The sequence below is a fragment of the Dendrobates tinctorius genome, unplaced genomic scaffold (assembly GCF_039654945.1).
Source record: "Dendrobates tinctorius isolate UK_male_01 unplaced genomic scaffold, ASM3965494v1 ptg000155l, whole genome shotgun sequence".
Taxonomy (NCBI): domain Eukaryota; kingdom Metazoa; phylum Chordata; class Amphibia; order Anura; family Dendrobatidae; genus Dendrobates; species Dendrobates tinctorius.
In genome coordinates this window covers 6105314-6126815 of record NW_027361822.1, presented here as the reverse complement: position 1 = coordinate 6126815, position 21502 = coordinate 6105314, and the positions used below count along the sequence as shown (strand labels likewise).

The 21502-nt window shown below is 44.1% G+C and overlaps 1 protein-coding gene across 1 annotated transcript; it reads left to right on the top strand.

Annotated features, from left to right (window-relative positions):
* Positions 1-238: 238 nt before the first annotated feature.
* Positions 239-18988, top strand: LOC141050988 (oocyte zinc finger protein XlCOF8.4-like). The gene is made up of 7 exons (XM_073547758.1): positions 239-376; positions 4605-4754; positions 4882-5061; positions 5145-5268; positions 5351-5448; positions 15766-15856; positions 17840-18988. Exons 2-7 carry the CDS (start codon positions 4677-4679, stop codon positions 18757-18759), a joined length of 1491 nt encoding a protein of 496 aa, XP_073403859.1. The 5' UTR covers positions 239-376; positions 4605-4676; the 3' UTR covers positions 18760-18988.
* Positions 18989-21502: the final 2514 nt, after the last annotated feature.

The following is a 21502-nucleotide window of genomic DNA, read 5'->3' as shown; positions in this document are numbered from 1 at the left end:
TACACACGCGGCTCTGCTCCGTACACCTCGTACACCTCGTACACACGCGGCTCTGCTCCGTACACCTCGTACACACGGCTCTGCTCCGTACACCTCGTACACACACGGCTCCGCTCCGTACACCTCGTACACACACGGCTCCGCTCCGTACACCTCGTACACACACGGCTCTGCTACATCCCCCCTGTAAACCCCTCCTGACCCCACACAGAAACTTCCCCTCATCCAGCACCATGACAACCGGCACAGCAGAGTCCTGCATACACTGAGGCCCCTGATCATGTGACCCCTGACTCCTCCCCTCCTGTGACCTCATCCCAGGTCCTGTGCGCACAGAGCAGCCATATAATATGTGGAGTGCGGCTCTCAGGTGGAGGTAGGTGCTGGAGATTCCCCATTACTGGGCGTCGGGACCCTTAGGCTTAGTTCACATATTGCGGTTTTTTGCGGCGGTGTTAAACGCGCGAAAAATAAGCATCCCATGCAATCCTATGGGATTCCGCAATGCTGTGCTAATGCGGTCCGGAGGAGAGGAGACTGTCACCGGGCTTTGGGTACCATATCCCTGTAAAAAATAGAATTAAAATAAATATATTGTTATTCTCATCTTCCGGCGTCCCGCGCAGCCTTCCCGCCTCTCTCCACGCTAATTACGCTTGAAAATCGCTAGTTTTTGGAATTCCGGAATTCTCGCGGTAACTTCCGCGGGAGTTCCGCTACGTGTGAACGTAGCCTTAGGGCTCATACTCACTTGCGAGAGATGCGCACGACTCTCTCGCATGAAAACCTGGCACTGCCACCGGCACTGGGATCGGAGCGTGCGGCTGCAGCTGTGCCAGGTTTCCATGCGAGAGAGTCGCACGAAAATCGCGCGCATCTCCCGCAAGTGAGTGATTGTGCTCTTTCAGTAACGTGTGCCTCAAACTCTGTAGGATATTTTAAACTAGCTATAGAACCCTTTCTATGCCCAGGTGGCGAGCATTTATATTGGTATATGGTCTCCGTCCTGGTATGTGCTGCTTCATCCTGCGCCCTAATCTTATCATGTGCTGCTACCATCTTGCGCCCCCAAGCTGTCATGTGCAGCCCCCATCCAGCGCCCTCATCCTGTTTTGTGCGCCTCCATCTTGTCATGTGCTACTCTCTTCCTGTCATGTGCTCCCATCCTGCGCCCCAATCCTGTCATGTGCTCCCATCCTGTGCCCCAATCCTGTCATGTGGTGCTCCCATCCTGCACCCCCATGCTGTCATGTGCTGCTCCCATTCTGCACCCCCATTATGGTGCGTGCTGCCCCCCATCCTGGTATGTGCTACTCCAATTCTGCACCCCCATCCTGTCATGTTGTGCTCTCATCCTGCGTCCCCATCCTGTCATGTGCTGCTCCCATCCTGCGCCCCCATTCTGTCATGTGCTGCTCCCATCCTGCGCCCCCATTCTGTCATGTGCTGCTCCCATCCTGCGCCCCCATTCTGTCATGTGCTGCTCCCATCCTGCGTCCCCATCCTGTCATGTGGTGCTCTCATCCTGCGTCCCCGGCCGCTCCTGACATCACGGCATTATTTCAATAATTTCCACACACCAACAAAATGGCGCCTGAAGTGCGCTATAAGCATGCGCCATTTCCGACAGAGGATTCATGTCCCAGCCTCCGTACCAAAGAGACCCCGTGGCAATACCGGATAAGTAAGTTGTGCCGGAGATCATGGTATGCATCCAGTGCTTACGCATACCGCGATCTCCTGGGCCACAATCCTCATCCCCGGATGTGTAACTCTGTGGAATCCAGACTGCGCAGGCACGTCGCAGTCTATAAAGGCTTCGGACAGAGTGATACTCCTAGCATTATATTATAGCTAATAAGCTCATCAGGCGAGCACCCTCCTGGGTCCAGCAGTCATGGAGCTCATCCGCTTTGCCATGGTTGACAGCTCACACTGCTTGACTCAGTGATTGGCTAGAGTGTTGACTCGTGGCTGAGGTGACCTCACTGATGTAGTGAAATCACCGAGGTTGGAGCTGCAGTAGAGAACCAATGTTGGACTCAGGGATTGTGAATACCTGATGAGTATTTATTTTAAATATCCTACTGAGATTGGGGCACACATTTCTGAAAGAGGACAACCCCTTACTTAGGCTATGTCACGCTCACGCCTTGACTGATGGGTGTGAGCCAGGGGGTTGTGGCCCCACTGTGCCACAAACCAGACTACCCTAGAAGGGGCGTGAGGAAAACAGCTGCCTTGGCTTTCGCTGGAGCCTCTGATGGTGAGGTCAGGCTTGTGTGGCAGGCAGCTGCCAGGTGCCACTCCAGGGTGGTGTCTGGCTGTGGCTGCTGATCCCACTTGGTGAGACGGTGGCACATCGGAGACACGGGCAAGCAGGTATGGCTTGAGACACTGGCAGGCAGGCACGGCTTGAGACACAGGGTAGGCAGGTGTGGTGTACGAAGGGACAGGTAGGGACCCGTTCACACAACAGGAGCGGGTACTGGCCAGAAGGAATGGAATAGGGAGGAACAGGTAGGGTCCTGTTCAAACAGGAGGTGCAGGTACGGGTACTGATAGGAGAGAGTGGAATATGACAAAGCAGGAGTGCAGAGTAGGCAGAGCCGCGGGATTGCGGACTGGCAGGCACGGCTTGGAGACACAGGGCAGGCTGGCATGGACGAGACACAGAGCAGGCTGGCACGGCTTGAGACACAGGGCAGGCAGGAACGGCTTGAGACACAGGGCAGGCAGGAACGGCTTGAGACACAGGGCAGGCAGGAACGGCTTGAGACACAGGGCAGGCAGGCACGGCTTGAGACAGGGCAGGCTGGCACGGCTTGAGACACAGAGCAGGCTGGCATGGCTTGAGACACAGGGCAGGCTGGCACGACTGAGACACAGGGCAGGCTGGAATGGCTGAGACACAGGGCAGGCTGGCACGGCTGAGCGGCTGAAACACAGGGAAGGCAGGTACGGCTGAGACACAGGGCAAGCAGGTATGGCTGACCACAGGGAAGGCAGGTGTGGTGTAGGAGAGAACAGGTAGAGACCTGTTTACACAGCAGGTGCTGGTACTGGAACAGACAGGAGGGAGTGGAGTATGACGAAACAGGTTTGGACCTGTTCACACAGGAGGTGCAGGTATGGATACAGGCAGGAAGGAGTGGGGAATGCAGGAACAGGTTTGGACCTGTTCACACAGGAGGGGAACCGCAAGACTGCGGGGAAGAGCTGGAGAACAGCAAGAGGTTCTGCAGCACCAGAACCGCAAGAGTACGGAGCACAAATGAATACAGAGCAGAAAGAGTTGCCGGAGAGCGGAGCTCGGGCTGAGCCGCAAGGGTGCGGAGTACAGGCAGAGCGCCGCAACGGTGCGGAGTACAGGCAGAGCGCCGCAAGGGTGCGGAGTACAGGCAGAGCGCCGCAAGGGTGCGGAGTACAGGCAGAGCGCCGCAAGGGTGCGGAGTACAGGCAGAGCGCCGCAAGGGTGCGGAGTACAGGCAGAGCGCCGCAAGGGTGCGGAGTACAGGCAGAGCGCCGCAAGGGTGCGGAGTACAGGCAGAGCGCCGCAAGGGTGCGGAGTACAGGCAGAGCGCCGCAAGGGTGCGGAACACAAGCAGACAGGGAGGACACAAGGAAAGACACAGCAGGGAAAGAAACCAAAGACAGGGAGACTGGCAGACAGAGGTAGGGCAGAGTTCAGACAAGATAGTAGTGCGAGACAAGGAACAGGACCAAGGACACAGGGGCGAGAGTAAACACAGATACTAAGCAAGGCTAGGAGCTATGGCACAGGGACCAGGAAATACTGCCTCCTGGAGGGCGGCAGGTCAGGTTCAAGACAAAGCTAGGACAGAGACCAGGATGTTTTGCCTCCTGGAAGGAGGGCAGACAGAGAGAACCAAGCAAGGCGAGAAGAAAGACCTCCAGAGAAGGAGATACACAGAAAAGGACCTGGCAGGCTCAGTAGCAAGATACTGAGTTAACACATTGCACAGGCCAGGTTCAGTGGGTGGAGCAGCCAGCCCTAAATACTAGAGGGCTCTTGTTAATTGGTCAGGGAGACATTAGACAGGTGCACCCTGACTCCATAAGAACCAGAGAGTTCAGGCGCCGCCCCCCTATATACACAGCCAGAAAACATGCAGAGAGCAGACATGAGACAGAGCATTGGAGCTAGCAGCAGACAGAAATCACAGCATGGCCTGGAGCAGTGAGAAAGTTGGTGAGTGGGGAATGGGAGGCCATGCAGCAATGCCAGCAGGGTTGTTACAAGCTACATGAGGTTATTATGTTGCTGCATTACAGGATGTACATTTATGAGGGCCGGTCTTTATGGTATAAGATTCTCATTCTGTACATTTTGGATAGTGGTAATTTCAGACACTGGAAGTTATTTACTTTTTGTAATAATCATTGATATAGACGTCAAAGTCCCAACTGTGATAATGTGTGTGAATCAGGTCTGAAATCTGTTCTTTACGGCAAGAAACTTCAATGATAAATGTGTTCTTAGACTGGGTTATTGGCCAGTTGACTTGGCTCACTGGTTTATTACTGGAGATTTTTGACATGGGATCTTTAGGATGTTACATCGTCATCTTCTTCCCATTCAGGTCCCTACAATATCGGATCCTCTCAGTGGATATCTTCTATATAAGAGAATTTTCCAGAGTGTCCCTACAAGGATGGATAGGGACAGGGACAAGATGGCAGAGAGGATATTACACCTCATCCTAGAGATCCTCTTCCAGCTTACTGGCGAGGTGAGAGATTCTGATGACTTCACATTACATCTTTCTTATTTATGGGAATAACAAATGGACAGAACTGGAGAAGTGAGGACTCTAAATGTCTGTAGTGAGATTTATTAATGTGTCTCTCCATAACCAGGATTGTGCAGTAGTGAAGAAGACCTCTAATGAGCGCTGTCAGGACTCTGTGTCTGAGGGATTGGGAAGACCCCTGAGCCCAATCACTGAGCCTCCACCTCACCCCCTGATACATGAGGACATGAATGACGAGAAGATCCTAGAACTCACCTACAAGATGACTGAGCTGCTGACTGGAGAGGTGACACGGCTGGGAATGCTGGGACATTATACAGTAACACTATGAAGGGATCGGGGGGATGACAGTATCATTGTATGTGGCAGGTTCCTATAAGGTATCATGATGTCACCGTCTATTTCTCCATGGAGGAGTGGGAGTATTTACAAGGACACAAAGATCAGTACAAGGACGTCATGATGGAGGTTCCCCAGCCCCTCACATCACCAGGTAATAGACAGGACTAAATTCACACGGCCTATAATTATCTGCATGTAAAGAATGAATTCAGTCCTGTATGTGTTTCTTCCAGTTCTATCCAGTGAGAGGACAACACCAGAGAGATGTCCCCGTCCTCTTCTTCCACAGGACTGTAAACAAGAAGATCCCAATGTTCATCAGGATCATCAGGTAGATGGAGAGAAGGTGTCATGAAACCTCCCTTATGATGTGTAGATGGCTGTGACTGTTTTTTGTTAAATATTATCTTATCCACCAGAATTATACACTGAAAGGACAATCTATTAGAGACATCCTCTCTCAATTGAAACAATTTTGTGTGGAAACTAGATCCACGACCCTGGAGTGCAGGAGAATATAAAGTGACTTGTTTTTAGTGTGAATCCACATTAGAATGAAAAGCTTTAGTGATCTGAGCCTCTTCAAACGTGGTCATCGGTGCCATATTAGCCAGGACCAGTATTTCAAAAACTGCTAACCTCAAGGGGTTTTAACATGCAATAGTGTCAAGAGTATACAGACAGTGTTGTGAAGGAAGAAAAACATCCATTGTAAGGGGATCCTTTGATCATAAACAAATCAAGCATGAATCATTCCCATGATCAGATAATGTACAGTCATGTACATGTCAGGTGAATACAATGCTGGTGTCTAATTAATGTGACTTAATTTGTTGTTCCTTAAGGGGGTTTTACACATAGAGATATCGCTAGCAATATCGCTAAAGCATCACCGATTTGGTGACGCAGCAGCGATACCGCTAGCGGTATCGCTATGTGTGATACTTACCTACGACCGGCTCCCCCGCTGTCTGTCGCTGATCGCGCAGCTCCATTTCTCGTCGGGCGCTTCCTGCTGGGCTTCCTGCTGGCGCCGACGAGCGACGCTTGGACGCGGACGGGAGGACGTCAGGATCGCCTCGTCTGACAGGTAAGTAACGACCGCTGTATCGCTGCTGCATCGCTGTGAGATCTGCCTGTGTGGCAGCTCACTAGCGACCATTTAGCGATGCACCAGCGATCCTGACCGGGTCATATCATTGTCGGGATCGCTGGTGCATCGCTAAATGTAAAGGGGCCTTTAGCCTGGGTGGGATGGGCTGTAGATAACACTGTTCTACAGCCAAATTGGTTCAGAGATGAAAACAGTTGAACTCAACTAATTTTGTCATGCTGAAAATGAATATAATTGGCTGACTGACGCTAATATTCAAGATCTAGAGGAGATTGCAAGGACACCTTTCATGCAGGCTTATAGAAAAATTGCTTCTTTATGACTTCATCATCATTATTGCATTGTTAGTAACTAGTGTATTACATTATCTATTTAGTCTTGAGTATTATATCATCTTAGGGTGACAAACCAAAAAACACCAACTCAGCTACGATGACATAATCGTAATTGCAGTTGCATCACTCACTTTTAAAAATGCTCTCTGTGTAAGGTACAGTTGTGCTCAAAAGTTTACATGCCCCGGCAGAATTTTTGCTTTCTTGGCCTTTTTTCAGAGAATATGAATGATAACACCAAAACTTTTTCTCCACTCATGGTTAGTGGTTGGGTGAAGCCATTTATTGCCAAACTACTGTGTTTACTCTTTTTAAATCATAATGACAACTCAAAATATCCAAATGACCTTGATCAAAAGTTCACATACCCTGGTGATTTTGGCCTGATAACATGCAGAGAAGTTGACACAAATGGGTTTGAATGGCTACTAAAGGTAACATCCTCACCTGTGACCTGTTTGCTTGTAATCAGTGTGTGTGCATAAAAGCTAAGTGAGTTTCTGGAATCCAGACAGACTTTTGCATCTTTCATTCAGCCACTGACGTTTCTGGATTGTGAGTCATGGGGAAAGCAAAATAAATGTCAATGGATGTAAGGAAAAACGTAGTTGAACTGTGTAAAACAGGAAAGGGATACAAGAAGATATCAAAGTAATTGATAATGCTCTTTAAAAACAAAACCACGGTCAGGTACACCAACAAAAATTTCGTCCACAACTGCCAGGAAAATTGTTCGGGATGCAAATGTGACACCCCAGAGTTCAGATGTCACAATGACATTGCCTCCCTATATGAGGTGAAGTCATGCTTCGAGGCAGGAATGGGACCCCCATGCCAGGTAACATAGATTAAATGACAATTCCTGCTGCAGGTCAGAAAAGGGAGCTGCCTTATAAATTCTGGCCAGCAGAGGGGATTGGTGAGTCAGCTAGAAGTTAGCTGAGGGGGTTGTCATGGAAACGGGAACAGCTGAGAGCTGTGAGGAAAATGACAAGACAGTTAAACGTGAGGTAAAAAGATCTTTCTGGAAGATCCAGTCAGTTCAAGACAGGGACTGCCTCCCAGTCCTTGCTAGACAATAGTGTTAATCCGCTAGAGTTCTGGCTAGGTGCTTTGATAGCGTTCTGTGTTTGATGTCGAGCAGTTCTGGGATCTCTAGTTCGGCCTGCTTTGTTTTTTGGTTTTCCTTTTGTTTCTGCAGCTCCCTCTATTTTCCTACTAGGAGGTTACCTGCTTTTTGTTCCCAGTCCCCAGTTCCTTTCAGGGATACCCTTCCCCCTACCTTTAGGTCTTTATTTTGAGTTTAGCCTAGGAAACGTCAGTGGGTCTATTTACTAGGAATAGGTCGCCCACTCCATCGCAGGGCTTCAGCCTAGTCCTAGTACAGGGTCAGCTTCTCCCCCTTCAGTCCTAGTCCTGAGTTGCAGATCCGTAACATCTTGTCCAATACTTCTTCACGGAAGGCGATTTTGTGGTATGCAACAACATCAACAGTTTAATGGAAGCTCTGAAAATAAGTCTTAATCCAGAGGAATGGATTTGTTAAAAGAACCCTAAAAGCCGTCTTGCTGCATTATGGCAATGCACTACTTTCCATTCCAGTTGTATACAGTCCACATGAAAGAAACCTATGACAACATGAAACAGCAGTTTAGGTGCCTGAACTATGACCAACATTTGTGGCCGCTCTGTTGTGACTTAAAGGTGGTTGCCCTCTTACTTTGGTCTCCAGGGTGGGCACCCAAAGTACTGCTGCTTTCTATGTGAGTGGTATAGTCATGCAAGAGAATATCACTACAATAAAAGAGACTGGTCTCTCAGACATTCACTTCAGCCAGGGAGTAAAAATGTCCTGCATCCAGCACCTGTTGATCCACAGAAGATTTTGTTACTACTATTGCATATCAAGATGGACCTAATAAAGAACTTTCTTAAAAACGATGGATAAAAATGCAAAATCATTCAAGTATCTTATTGATACATTTCCAAGGTTGAGTAAAGCAAAGATAAAGGAAGGAGTCTTTATTGGACTTCAGATTTGTAAGCTACTTCAAGATGAAAAGTTTCTCCGTTTTTTGGACGGCAAGGAAAAGGCTGCATGGGTAGCATTCGCATTAGTCCTAGTTATTTTTTTTTTTAGGAAACTCAAGAGCAGATAACTATGAAGTGTTGGTGGAAAATCTCAAAACATATAAGGATCTTTTCAGTAACATGTTCGTAAAGATTCATTTCTTACATTTGCATCTAGACTTTTTTCCACCAAATTGTGGAGCAGTGAGAGACGAGCACAGTGAGAAATTCCATCAAGATATTGCGGCAATGGAGGAAAGATATTAAGGAAAATGGAATACATCAATTTTTGCAGATTACTCTTGGACAATCTTAAGAAATGATCTGATGCAGGAGTAGAAGAGATGAGCAAAAAAGAGTTGTCAAATTTTGTAGTGCAGTTTCTGTAACTGTTGATAATTCACAATAGTGTTTAGACATGGTTTAGTTATTTCAATTGTTGCTAAGTTTCCTCTAAGTAAATATAAAAAAATTGGCATAACAAAATATTATGCATCTTTATATTTGCAAAAATGATAGTGTTTGAAAATACTGGAACTTTTTTGCGTTAATTATATGTAACAGTAAAAGGAAAACTCTTTGATATAATAGAAACAAGAGCCAACTAACAATTTTCATTATCAGATTTGAATTCAGGAGGTTAAAATCATTAAGAAACGGCTCATTTCATAACTGAACCTCACAACTTTTGAAAATATGTAGAACAGTGTTACCAGTACCCTTGCTGTCTAAGGGAACAGAAAGGAAAAACTTTGTTTGATAAAAAAAAGAGCAAAAATATCGCTGAACAGTGGAAATCAATTCTTGGCCAGATGAATCCAGATTTTGGTTGCACCATGCTGATGGAAGGGTGAGAATTTGTTGCAAACAGCATGAATCCACATTTCTGTCCTGTCAGGTGTTAACATTTTAGGCTGGTGGAGATGGAAAATTGTGCTGCTAATATCTTCCTGGACACATCATGGGTCCTCTGATACCTGGGGTTGGAGGATTTTTTACAATAAATTTAGATCTACAGCCAAAAGTTTTGAGCATGAAAAATTTTGTTTTTCCCATTTTGCTGTGATTTTTAGATCTTTTAGCTTGATTTTTCTATGGTTACTGAAGTACAGTTATCAACATTTCATATGTTTTAAAACTTTTATTGAAATACATCAAGTTTATTTAAAAACTCAATATTTGCAGTGTTGTCCCTTATTTTTCAAGACTTCTGACCCTTCGCCCTGGGATCTCGATATCAGCTTCTTGGCCAAATCCTGACTGATGACCTCCCATTCTTACCTACTTAGTGTTTGGAGTGTATCACAAATTCTGTATCTTTGTCCTTCCTTTTTGAGGACTTGCCACAGCTTCTTAATGGGATAGAGATCTGGGTGGGGGGGGGGGGTTTCCTGGTTTTGTACACAAAATTTCAATGTTTTGTTGAGAAGGCCACTTAGTTATCCCTTTTACCTTATGACATGCTCTCCATCATGTTAGAAAAAGCATTATCCATCAGCAATTGCTCCTGGATGTTTGGGAGAAGTTGGTCTTGTGGTTGTTTAGATCCCATTCTTTATTCATTGCAGTGACTTATTCAAAATTGTGAGTGAACCCCCTCCATGAATGAACAGCCCCCACACATAAATGGCCTAAGAGAGTTTGAGTTCAAGTTCGGGTAGAGTTCTGGAACTCGACCATCCACAGATCTGCTCATCTCTACCTAGGACTCATGGTGGCATTCAGCCATTCAAAGTCCTTGCTTTCATGCCACACGCGTGATTCCTCACATGTTTAATTTTGCATTTTGATTCATTTATGTCTTTCTTATTTCCAGTCTTCTTAGTCTTGTGAGAATCTCTGAAACTTTTCCAGTGCTTCGTAACCATTTCTTCCACTATTTTTCAAACTTACATTTTTACAATTGCCAATTGTTCTACAGCTGTACCTGTTAATTCTTCAACATATTTGGGTATATGGTATGCATTGGGTTTTGATCCGGTGATCTTTGGTTCCATGGTCTGATTCACTTGCTGTTCAGCTACAGCTTAGTCAGTTCCTGTCCAAGTGCTGAATTTCTATTTACCTTCACATTTGCTTTTTTTCTTATGGTGTGCGGTTATCACCAATGTTCTATTGCTCACTGTCACTATCCAATCCCATTCCGGGTGTTGTATATGCTCTCCTTTTCCAGCTATTGTTTGCTAGTATATTCATTCCTGGTGGATTCTTCTTGGATGTATCAGCCCCGCTGCTAAGTATTACCTGTTGGACAGTCTGATCGTGAACTGAACTCTTTCGTGTTATCAGCATCTATCTCCAGTTTATTTGGTTAGGGTTGTGGGAGGTCTTTCTTCTTTGCATTTATTATTTCTCCTTATTCCATCTGTGCACGTATTTTGTGGTTGTTGTGCTTAGCAACTTCTCCCCTAGCAGCTCAGGACATACTGCAACTCAGCAGTCGATCAGGAAACAAGGTCTGAGTTGTCAACTCCTAGTTCCGCAATTAGGGATATTCCAGTATGTGCTGGAGCCAGTAGGGACTGTGCATCTGAACTACTAGTCTGTACAGGAACCAGGGGCACAGGTGCAGTAGGAGAGAGTTCGCGTTTCCCTTTCTGTGTGTTGGTTAACTATATGTGCATAACAGTACATACTTATATTTTGGGATATATTAGTGTATACTACTTTCTTTTGAGTCTGTTCCATTCCAGCTAATGGCCTCTCAGGTCATTCCTCCTTCCTTATAATAATGTTGTGTCATAAACATCCGATTGTTATCTGCATCTGCAAGCTTATCTATGGGGAGCAATTATATCAGCAGCATGAAATTTGACATACGATCTTGACATCTCCCACAATCGTGAGTTGGCTGAAGCTGCCAAATCCCAAAATATCTGTGGGTGGGTTTGACCAACAGTAAGGGGCCTTAAGTCTCTCCCATTTCATTTTCACTAGTGTTAGAGGATGGTCTGAAAGACCTCTCGGCAGGTGTTCTATATCTATATATGGCAGTGCTTCCCGTTTCCTAAAAACAAGGTCTATTCTTGAGAGAGTATTATATGTAGATGAAGTACAGGTAAACTGCTTAACTCTTGGGTGTTTAACACTCCACACATCCTCTAAAAATAGTGATCTTGTTTTCCCTTCCACTCTCCTCTTCTCAAATTTTACCCATGTTTGCATTATTAACATTATTGAAATCCCCAAGCACAATGAATTGTACATCTGATAAAGTAGACAAATGTTCTAATATTTTTTTCTGTGGTGTGCTGGAGAACAATATACCGTATGACAAAAACACATTCCTATTGTTAAGCACCAACATATCTCCCTTCCTTGTCTTTATAGAAGTAATGACATAGGGTATATTACAGGAATGCTCCTGTGAACTAGGAGACTTATCTAGATTAAAATGTATGAAATACATGCTACCCATGTTGCATCTATACTCTATGCAAAGATTGCACATATGCATCTCTTGTAGCTTGACTGTAGCTGGAGACAACTTTCTAATATACTTCAAAATTAGCTGCATGTTTAGTAGCTTCCCTCATGTCCCTCTCATTCCATGACACCACATTTAATAGTTCCCCCATACTAAACAGATTTACTCATTCTCCTTCAGGAGCTTACTCATACTTTGTCCTTGTGCATTTCTGAACTCCACAATGTACCTTCTTTTATTCATCCTCTCCTAAACCGTGTGGATGGATGTTTGGAAACTAAGGCTTATGTAAGCGTTATGGTCAGCCAAGATCATCCCTTCTTGGCAGATGTTTAGCCTGGGTGGAAAGACAATGCACCATGTCACAATGGTCATATGGTCATAGATTGCTTCCAGGAACATGAAAGCGTGTTTTTCTTGCTTCTCTGGCCTTCATAGTCCCCAAATCTTAATCCTATAAAACATCTCTGGGACAAGCAAGAACGGATTTTCCAGAGCATGTCATGTAGGCTTTTTGCATTGGCTACAAATAACTTGTTCTCTTAGACCATCATTTGAGCAGAACTATTTCAAAACCCAGTAGAAGGTATGATATACCAAATTGTTGATTTTCTAAAAGTCAACTCAGTATTAGATAAGTAGATTTGGTGCCAGTTCAGCAGCCAAGCTGGATGGGAACCCTGAGAACTGCTTCCTTTCTGCCAGAATACACTACTCTTCTTTTGTTTAGCCAGGTCTTTCCTGACATCACATGTGCTTCATGATGCATCGATGACTTTGCACATGGCCAGCTAATCAAAATAGGAGCCTTCACCGCCCCATATCTCTGGTAAATGTAGATTATAAAATTTTCACTAATGTTCTAGCCACTAGACTGAACTCGGTTGGATCTCATACACCCTGACCAAACTGGTTTCATGCCTGGCAAAAGCACTTGCATTAATATTAGGCAGCTCCAGTCAGTTCAGTATAGCTCTTTGGTATCAGACAATACTTGGGCTTTGGCGTCGTTGGACGCTGCCAAGGCCTTTGACTCCCCTGAATGGCCTTTCCTACTTGCGTGTTTGCAGAAATATGGTTTTGGTAATAGATTTCAAAAATGGATTGGCATAATATACGCAAAACCTAAGGCTCTTATAATTATAAATAACTCTATATCGGAACCATTCTCTCTGTCTAGGGGAACGCGACAGGGGTGCCCCCTCACCCCGGCCCTCTTTGCCCTCGCGATTGAGGCATTGGCAATACGCGTAAGGTCCTCTTCGAATATCAAGGGCATAAATGTAGTAGATCGCCTTGATACTATCGGCCTTTATGTTGATGACATGGTGATATTCATGGATAAAACAAAGGAGACGCTGCCATATGTAATTGATACCACTGATAAATTCAGTAAATACTCGGGTCTATATATTAACTGGGAGAAATCCACCCTGTTGCTCCTCTCTCACAGCTCAGGAGCCCATCTTGGTACTCTGTCTTCGTTGCCTATAGTGTCACATTTTAAATACTTAGGAATTAATATCCCCAAAATTAGTGAACTTGACCTACAACTTAATATTCTTCCACTATTGGATCTAGTTAAGCTTAAATTTGCATCTTGGAGTAAACTCACGCTATCTGTCGCTGGTCGTATAAATCTAATTAAGATGATTTTGCTCCCTAAGCTTAGTTATTGCCTCTAACACAGTGCAGTGTTGATTCCCAAGTCCTTCTTTGCAAAGCTAAACTCCCTAATTGCGTCCTTTATATGGGGGAAAACCAGACCCAAGATTAAATTATCTACTTTACAAAGACCTAAACAGATGGGCGGGGCAGCGCTGCCAGATTTTTATTTATATTATCTTGCCGGGCAGATTAAGGCCTTGAGTAGATGGATGCCTGACAGTCGCTTGCCTATCTTTGAAAGTCATCTGGCCCATGCTGCAAGAATTGACTGCCCGCTGGGCTTTTTAAAAATGAATAAACCCGGGACTCCATGATTATTACCTTTACTCCGATTAGCAATGTCAGTTTGGACTTTGGAAACAAATTAAAAAGGTGATCCATTTTGGGGATATTGCAGCTGAAATGCCATTATGGAACAATGCTTATTTCCCGGTGCTGTTGAACCACTCATCCGCTGAGTTCTGTATTTCACATGGTGTCTCCTTGGTCAAAGACTTATATGTAAATGGTGTCCTAAGTCCTTCGAACAAATTCAGTCCAAAAACAACATCCCGAGTTCCCAATTTTTTTCGCTACCTTCAGCTTAGATCAGCTTTCCAGTCACACCAACGCTCCTCGATTAAGATCCTAACTATCTCATCTTTCCCTTTTATAGGAATCCTTAAGTCGCATGGGCCCCAGGGTCTCATTTCCGCTATATACACTTACATGCTGTCTGTGGGAACCGGCTCTGCCGTGGTGGCAATCAAGAGAAGGTGGGAGGGTCTTCTCCCTGATGCTCAGGAGGAGGATTGAGAAGAGGTTCTTGAGTCTTCGATTGGGGTATCTCCGTCAATCAATAATAGAATGATTCAACTATATATGATACACCAGTCATATTTATCCCCGTCACGACACTTCAAATGGGTCGACTCCAGTCTTTGGCATGTTTGAGATGTCACTCGACGGAGGCAGACTTTGCTCATATGGTGTGGAGTTGCCCTATTATCCTCTTCCACTGGAATGAGGTAACATCGCTGTTGACTTCATTAGTACAAATCCCGGTTCCCCTTAACCCACTGGTCTGTTTAATTGGGGTGTTGGATGGAGAGATGTGGGGACACTATGTTCGAATTTTCTTGCGGGAGACACTCTTTCTGGCTAGAAAGATGTTGGCACTGCGTTGGATGGGTGGTGTACATTCTTCTCTCAGAGCCTGGATTGAATTGGTAAATTTGGTTATACCATATGAGCGAACATTGTATCAGAACTGGGGCTGCCTTGGAAAATTTGACAAAATTTGGGATTGATGGAACTCCTCTCATCTTACCGTTCTAGTACGTGGTGTTCGGTATCACCATAAATATTATACCTTAAATTCCTTGGGATATCCTGTGGCATTGAATGGCTATTTATAATACATAATTGTGCAGTTTAATTAAGGTGTAGTATCATTTTGCGATATGTCACCAAGTGGTTATAAAGACAAGATGTTCTTGTTTTGGTTTATTGTCCTCACAGCAACGCATGGCCTTATGAAACCAAAAGTTGTATTAAGAATCTAATGTGCAAGGTTGCTGTCCTTTTATGATTGTGTGTATACGTTGTTTTATGGTTAATAAACGAATTTTTTTAAAACAAATAGGAGCCGTCAAGTAAGACATGGTCTCACTGGTCATGTCTTGAGGCCATAGATTACTGACTTGGCTGATGGCCGGGCTCATGCGAATCAATTCGCACAAGCTCTACTTTTATGGGTGTCTCTAGTAAGGTGGCCATTCAGTGTACGTATGTGTTATATCTGGTGGAGATGACAGGATAAAGCTGATCGTAGACATTAGATGTTGTCTGGATCTCCTCACTATTTTCTGGTTATGGAGACTGCTGATCAGAAATAGGAGCCAACACGTTGGATTTATACAGGAGACCTGCAGCTATTTGAGTACTACTGCTGTCATTTTGTGTTGTCATGTTTATTTATGATCTTTACTGTTCTTCTAAATAATTTCTTACCACTTCTCCATCTCTCTGTCACTTTTGCAATATTTGTTTCAGGGTAAAGATCTGCCCCATATTAATACTACAGAGACATATGTGAGGGGCGATGAGCGGAGTAAGGAGGAGATTCCTCCAGATAACAGCACAGGTGAGTAGTAAGAGAAGTCACAGACTGTACTCTGTCTCTCTTCTGTAGAATTATATGTTGCATTTTTAAGATATGTTCATACAGGTTTTTGTGTGGATTTTAAACTTAAAAATTTTGCACTTCCATAAAAAAAAGTTTATTACACAGTTTCATAAGAAGGTTTCTTCTCTGCAGCCATAGCACACTTCTGAGCTAGTGCATAAGAGTAACATCCATGTTCTGAGACCTCTCTAACACAAAACATTGTTCTCAGTGGTGGTCTGTAAACATATTTTTGAAGCTTGTCGTTCAGGGAATTCGAACACCATACCCCTGGTATGGAGGGCATATAGACTACCAGTCAGCCACAGGCTACTCTGTTATTACAGGAGAATTTTCTCAGCCTAAAAACCTCAATAGCGTTCTTCTTTACACAATAATATACTTGTATATACAGATATCTCTCCATGCCAGTACATTATGATGGCTAAAATGTAAGTGTGCAGGATTTTTCTCTATAGTGTTCTTATTAAAAATAAAGGTGCAAAACAATTAATACAAATATGGACATATTTTGTGTCTTTATAATTGTAACAACTGTAAGGCTGTGTGCCCACGTAGCGTTTTTTAAGCGTTTCTGCAGCGCTTTTAGACAAGAGTTTCTGCTGCAGAAACACTTAAGAAAAGCATCCAATGGATTTGCAATAAAAACGCACATGTTGTGCTAATGGTGCGTTTTTAACCGCTGCGGAAACGCTTACCACATACCATCAATTATATGGGAAAAAACGCTTAGGAAAACGCATGCAAAAACGCTTGAGGCTATGTGCCCATGTAGCGTTTTATTCCGGACACTAAAAACCGGACTCCCTCCCAGAAATCGTGCGGATTTTTCCGCTCGATTTCACCGCGATTTTACCGCGATTATGCAGCGCGTGACGCCGGAAGGTAAATATACCCCGATTTTTTATTCTTTTTTATACAGGGGTATGGTACCCAGGGCCTGGAGGACAGTCTCCTCTCCTCCACACCGTGGGTACCAACCGCACATGAGACGCTTAACTTCCCGCATGGTGGATATAGCCACATGCGGGAAGTAAGCGATTCTCATGCATTCCTATGGGTGCGGGATCGCGGCAATTCTTTGCGATTCCGCACAAAAGAATGACCATGCTGCGATTTTTTCCGCGATGCGATTCCACCGCAGAAAAAAGCGCAGCATTAGCACAGCATGTGTGGAATGCCATAGGAATGCATGGGGGGCGTTCTGTACACGATTTTTAAACGTTTTCGCAGCGATTTTGCGCCAAAAATCGCGGCAAAAACGCTTAAAAATCGCTACGTGGGCACACAGCCTGACAAACGCTTACAAAAGCGTGTCAAAAAACGCATGCGTTTTCCCGGGAGCAGGGTGTGCGATTCTGCTCAGGTTTATTCTCCATGAGAATCGCTACGTGGGCACATAGCCTTACCGTACCCTTAGCACAATATTAACAATGAACGGAAAATAGCATGAATAAAAATGGCAAAATTGTATTTATACATGCCAGGCGTTAGAGTGCTAACAAACAAAGCATCACAAACTTTGTTTTCCATTCTAAAAATGTTAAAATAACAGAACCGAGGCTGGTCACATTGTGTTCTAAAGTGCATTCCTGCCTCTGCTCTGAGCTACTGTCTGAATTTTCATGAAACATCATTCATTGGTATTTTTGCTAGTTTTGGAAGAATACGCCAATATCAACAGGATCAGTTGACAGTCTAATGTGTATGGGGTTCCAGGTGACTGATAGTCGGAGATGTTGATCGTGCATGTACAAATTCAGTCGGGTGATGCTGCAGGCCCTGGGCTGGGAGGTGGGGGTGTTCGGTGGTGCGGGGGCTCCCCCAACATTTTGTGAAAGTCTAGAGCCCCGCATTTTCATTTAATTCAATGCAGTGGACTGGGAAAAATGTACTTTCAAAGTACTGATATTGAAAAGTAATAAGTTTATTTCTTTGCAGATGAATGTACAATGAGCTCAGATGGATATCTGATATTTTCTGATTTTACTCCAGAAGATCGTGGGATCACACAAGATACATATAAAGAGTATGTCATCCCAGATATGTTTCAAGCCCCTCACAGGAAACATCCATCTTCTGATCCTTTAAAACAGGACCTTTCTTCTGCTTCAGCCAAGACGCATATGCAAAATAAAAGTCAAAGAAGGGCTGTTGAATGCAAAATAGCTTACATAGGGGAGAAGTTATTTTCATGTTTAGAATGTGGGAAATGTTTTAATCAAAAATCAAATCTTGTTAGACATCAGAAAAGTCACACAGGGGTGAAGCCATATTCATGTTCAGAATGTGGGAAATGTTTTACATATAAATCTCATCTTGTCACACATTACAGAATTCACACAGGGGAGAAGCCATTTCTGTGCTCAGAATGTGGAAAATATTTTAGTCGGAAACCAGATGTTGTAAAACATCAGAGAATTCACTCTGGGAAGAAGCCTTTTTCATGTTCAGATTGTGGAAAATGTTTTAGCGAAAAATCACATGTGGTTACACATCAGAGGAGAAGTCATACAGTTGATAAGCCATTTTCATGTTCAGAGTGTAGGAAATGTTTTACAGAGAAATGTAATCTTGTTAGACATCAGAGAACTCACACTGGGGAGAAACCATTTTCATGTACAGAATGTGGGAAATCTTTTACAGAGAAATCAAAACTTGTTATACATCAGAGAATTCACACAGGAGAGAAGCCATATTCATGTTCCGAATGTGGGAAATGTTTTAACGAGAAATCACATCTTGTTACACATCAGAGAATTCACACAGGGGAGAAGCCATTTTCATGTTCAGAATGTGGGAAATGTTTTACAGACAAATCATCACTTTATAGACATCAAAGAACACACACAGAGAAGTAGCCATTTTTTTGTTTCAATATTTTATTGGCAATATGTGTAAGAAAAAATACATGCTATAGCCAAGTAAAGTCGAACAGCTATAACAGAAAGGGAAAACAATTTAGAGCAATAAATGATTAATTTAAATATTCAATTACCAATGATTGTTATTGAAAAGCAATTAGTATCCATATAGTACAGCTATATATCAACCATGTAAATAAAGAATTTTATGTATATGTAATGTTTAGCTGCAGCTGTCTGGTGTTGCTCTCTTCTGTTGATTTAATATCGGCCTTACGGTGGGTACAGAAAGTATTGAGACCTCTTTAAATTTTTCACTCTTTGTTTAATTGCAGCCATTTGGTAAATTAAAAAAATTCATTTTTTTCTCATTGATGTACATCCTGCACGCCATCTTGACTGAAAAAAAAACAGAAATGTAGAAGTTTTTGCAAATGTATTAAAAAAGAAAAACTGAAATATCACATGGTCATAAGTATTCAGACCCTTTGCTCAGTATTGAGTAGAAGCACCCTTTTAAGCGAGTACATGTTTTTCACACCTGGATTTGGGGATCCTCTGCCATTCTCCCTTGCAGATCCTCTCCAGTTCTGTCAGGTTGGATGGTGAATGTTGGTGGACAGCCATTTTCAGGTCTCTCCAGAGATGCTCAGTTGGGTTTGGCAAAATACAGTACAGTACCCCACAATGCCTTCCATTAATGCTTCTGAAGTCACCCCTAATACAGCAAGATACCTGCAATACAGTATGAGGTCACCAGTTTACCCCAATAGAATGAGACTGCTATATTGTTCCCAATACAGTATGAAATCCCCGATAAAGTATGATTTCTCTACAATATCACCAATACAATATGATCCACCACGATCTCCCCCAAAATAGTATTATTTCTCCACAATGCCCCCAGTATAGTATTATCCATATGGTATGTGCTCTCCAATGTTGATAATGGGATTCCCTTGGGAAAGGAGAAAAATGTAGCGCTATCTAAGCGTAGTTAACGAAAATAAGTTAATGACGTGAGAAATAAATGAAAATGCTCACCTGGTTCAGTGGTGGTCAGGTTCAGCCTTCCCCCGATACATGGATGAGGTGAGAAAGTCTGAAACCTGACCACCACACTGAACAAGGCACAGAAGTGGAAATGTCAACTAGCGTTTCATCAGCTGCTCTCATTAGACTTGAAACATGCCGAATGAGACTGGTTGGCATGTGACGGCAAGGATGCAAATCATACACATAATAATCTCATAAGTTCCCCCTGACAGTAGCCATTACATAAATTATGAGATTATTACATGTAGTGAAGATTATGCCAAGAATCCTACCTGTGTGGCTCTTAGCAGCATTTCATGTCACTGTCCATTAAGTGCAGGAACCACTGGTAGGCAACAGTCAGGGCTGGTGTGAGAACAATAGCAGGCCAGGTGGCACAGACATGCATTACTAAGAAGTTCAGAGCTGTCTGAGAAGCGCAAGGATGGAGATAACAGCACTACCAAAAGTTGAGCTCTTCCGGCTCGCTCCTGCCTGTCCTCATAGACGTGGCCAGTGTGCAGCGTTTTGGTCAGTGAAAAGATCAGACATTTTGCCACCCTTTATCAGGCTCCTCAAAGTGTGGCCTAAGACAAGATGCTTATCTAACCTCATGAATGGAGCAGCCCTGACAATACCAAATTTTTTTTATTTTCTTTATTTTTGAAGAATTAAATGGGGTTGATTTAAAGGGAATCTGTCACCTATATTTAGTGATATCATGTAAAGATACCACTAAATTGTGCGTCCCATAAGGATTCTAGTCTGGCTTTTGACTCCCCCCGACCTCACATCCTTTGAGGCATAAATACCTTTTTTAGCTTGTTATGGATGCATGCAAATAGCCGCGGTCCGGTCCGATGGGCGTGGCTTAGGAGTCTTCACGCCACCTCCTTGGCTTACTTCACGTAATCTTCGTCTGTGAATACCACAGACACCGTTGGTTTCTGCGCTTGCGCAATGTAAAGGCCCCCGGCGCCTGCACAGTATGCTTTGCCCGACTGTGGGCGAAGCATATAATCGCTACTGCGCAAGCGCCGGTATTTTCCAGCACGGTCTATGCCCCGGAAGTCTTCACATGCAGGACACACTTCCGAGGCATAGACCGCGCTGGAAAATACCAGTGCTTGCGCAGTAGCGATTATATGCTTCGCCCACAGTCGGGCAAAGCAAACTGCGCAGGCGCTGGGGGCCTTTACATTGCGCAAGCACGGAAATGAACGGTGTCTGTGGTATTCACAGACGAATATTACGTGAAGCAAGCCGAGGAGGTGGGGGGGAAGACTCCTAAGCCACGCCCATCGGACCGGACCGCGGCGATTTGCATGCATCCACAACAAGCCCTGCTGTCTCAATTTAGTTTGATTGATTAACGAGAAGAGAGAGAAAAAAAAAACAATCCTTAGCCTCCTATATATTCAGACATAGTTTGGGGAAAGCATTTATGCAGGGGGCATTTATGCACACTTTTCGAAGTACAGTTTATCAAAGTACTGGCAGTTATAACATGGCAGTTAGACAGGGCAGGAGACAGGTAAGACATTTATATACATCTACTCCCTGTACATTTGGAGTACAACAAATATGCATTTGTGTATTTTTATATCCTGGCTGCTGCATTCACACACATCCACCGCCCTGGCATTAACTCTCTACACTCCATCCATATCGGCCTCTCGCTTCTTTCCTCTCTTTTGTATAGCAC

Bases quoted from the DNA above. Each gene is read 5' to 3' on its own strand.
- LOC141050988 (XM_073547758.1), top strand. From the start codon at position 4,677: ATGGATAGGGACAGGGACAAGATGGCAGAGAGGATATTACACCTCATC. The intron at 5,062-5,144 runs GTGACACGGCTG...TGTATGTGGCAG, and splicing joins CTGAGCTGCTGACTGGAGAG to GTTCCTATAAGGTATCATGA. The intron at 15,857-17,839 runs GTGAGTAGTAAG...ATTTCTTTGCAG, and splicing joins TCCTCCAGATAACAGCACAG to ATGAATGTACAATGAGCTCA.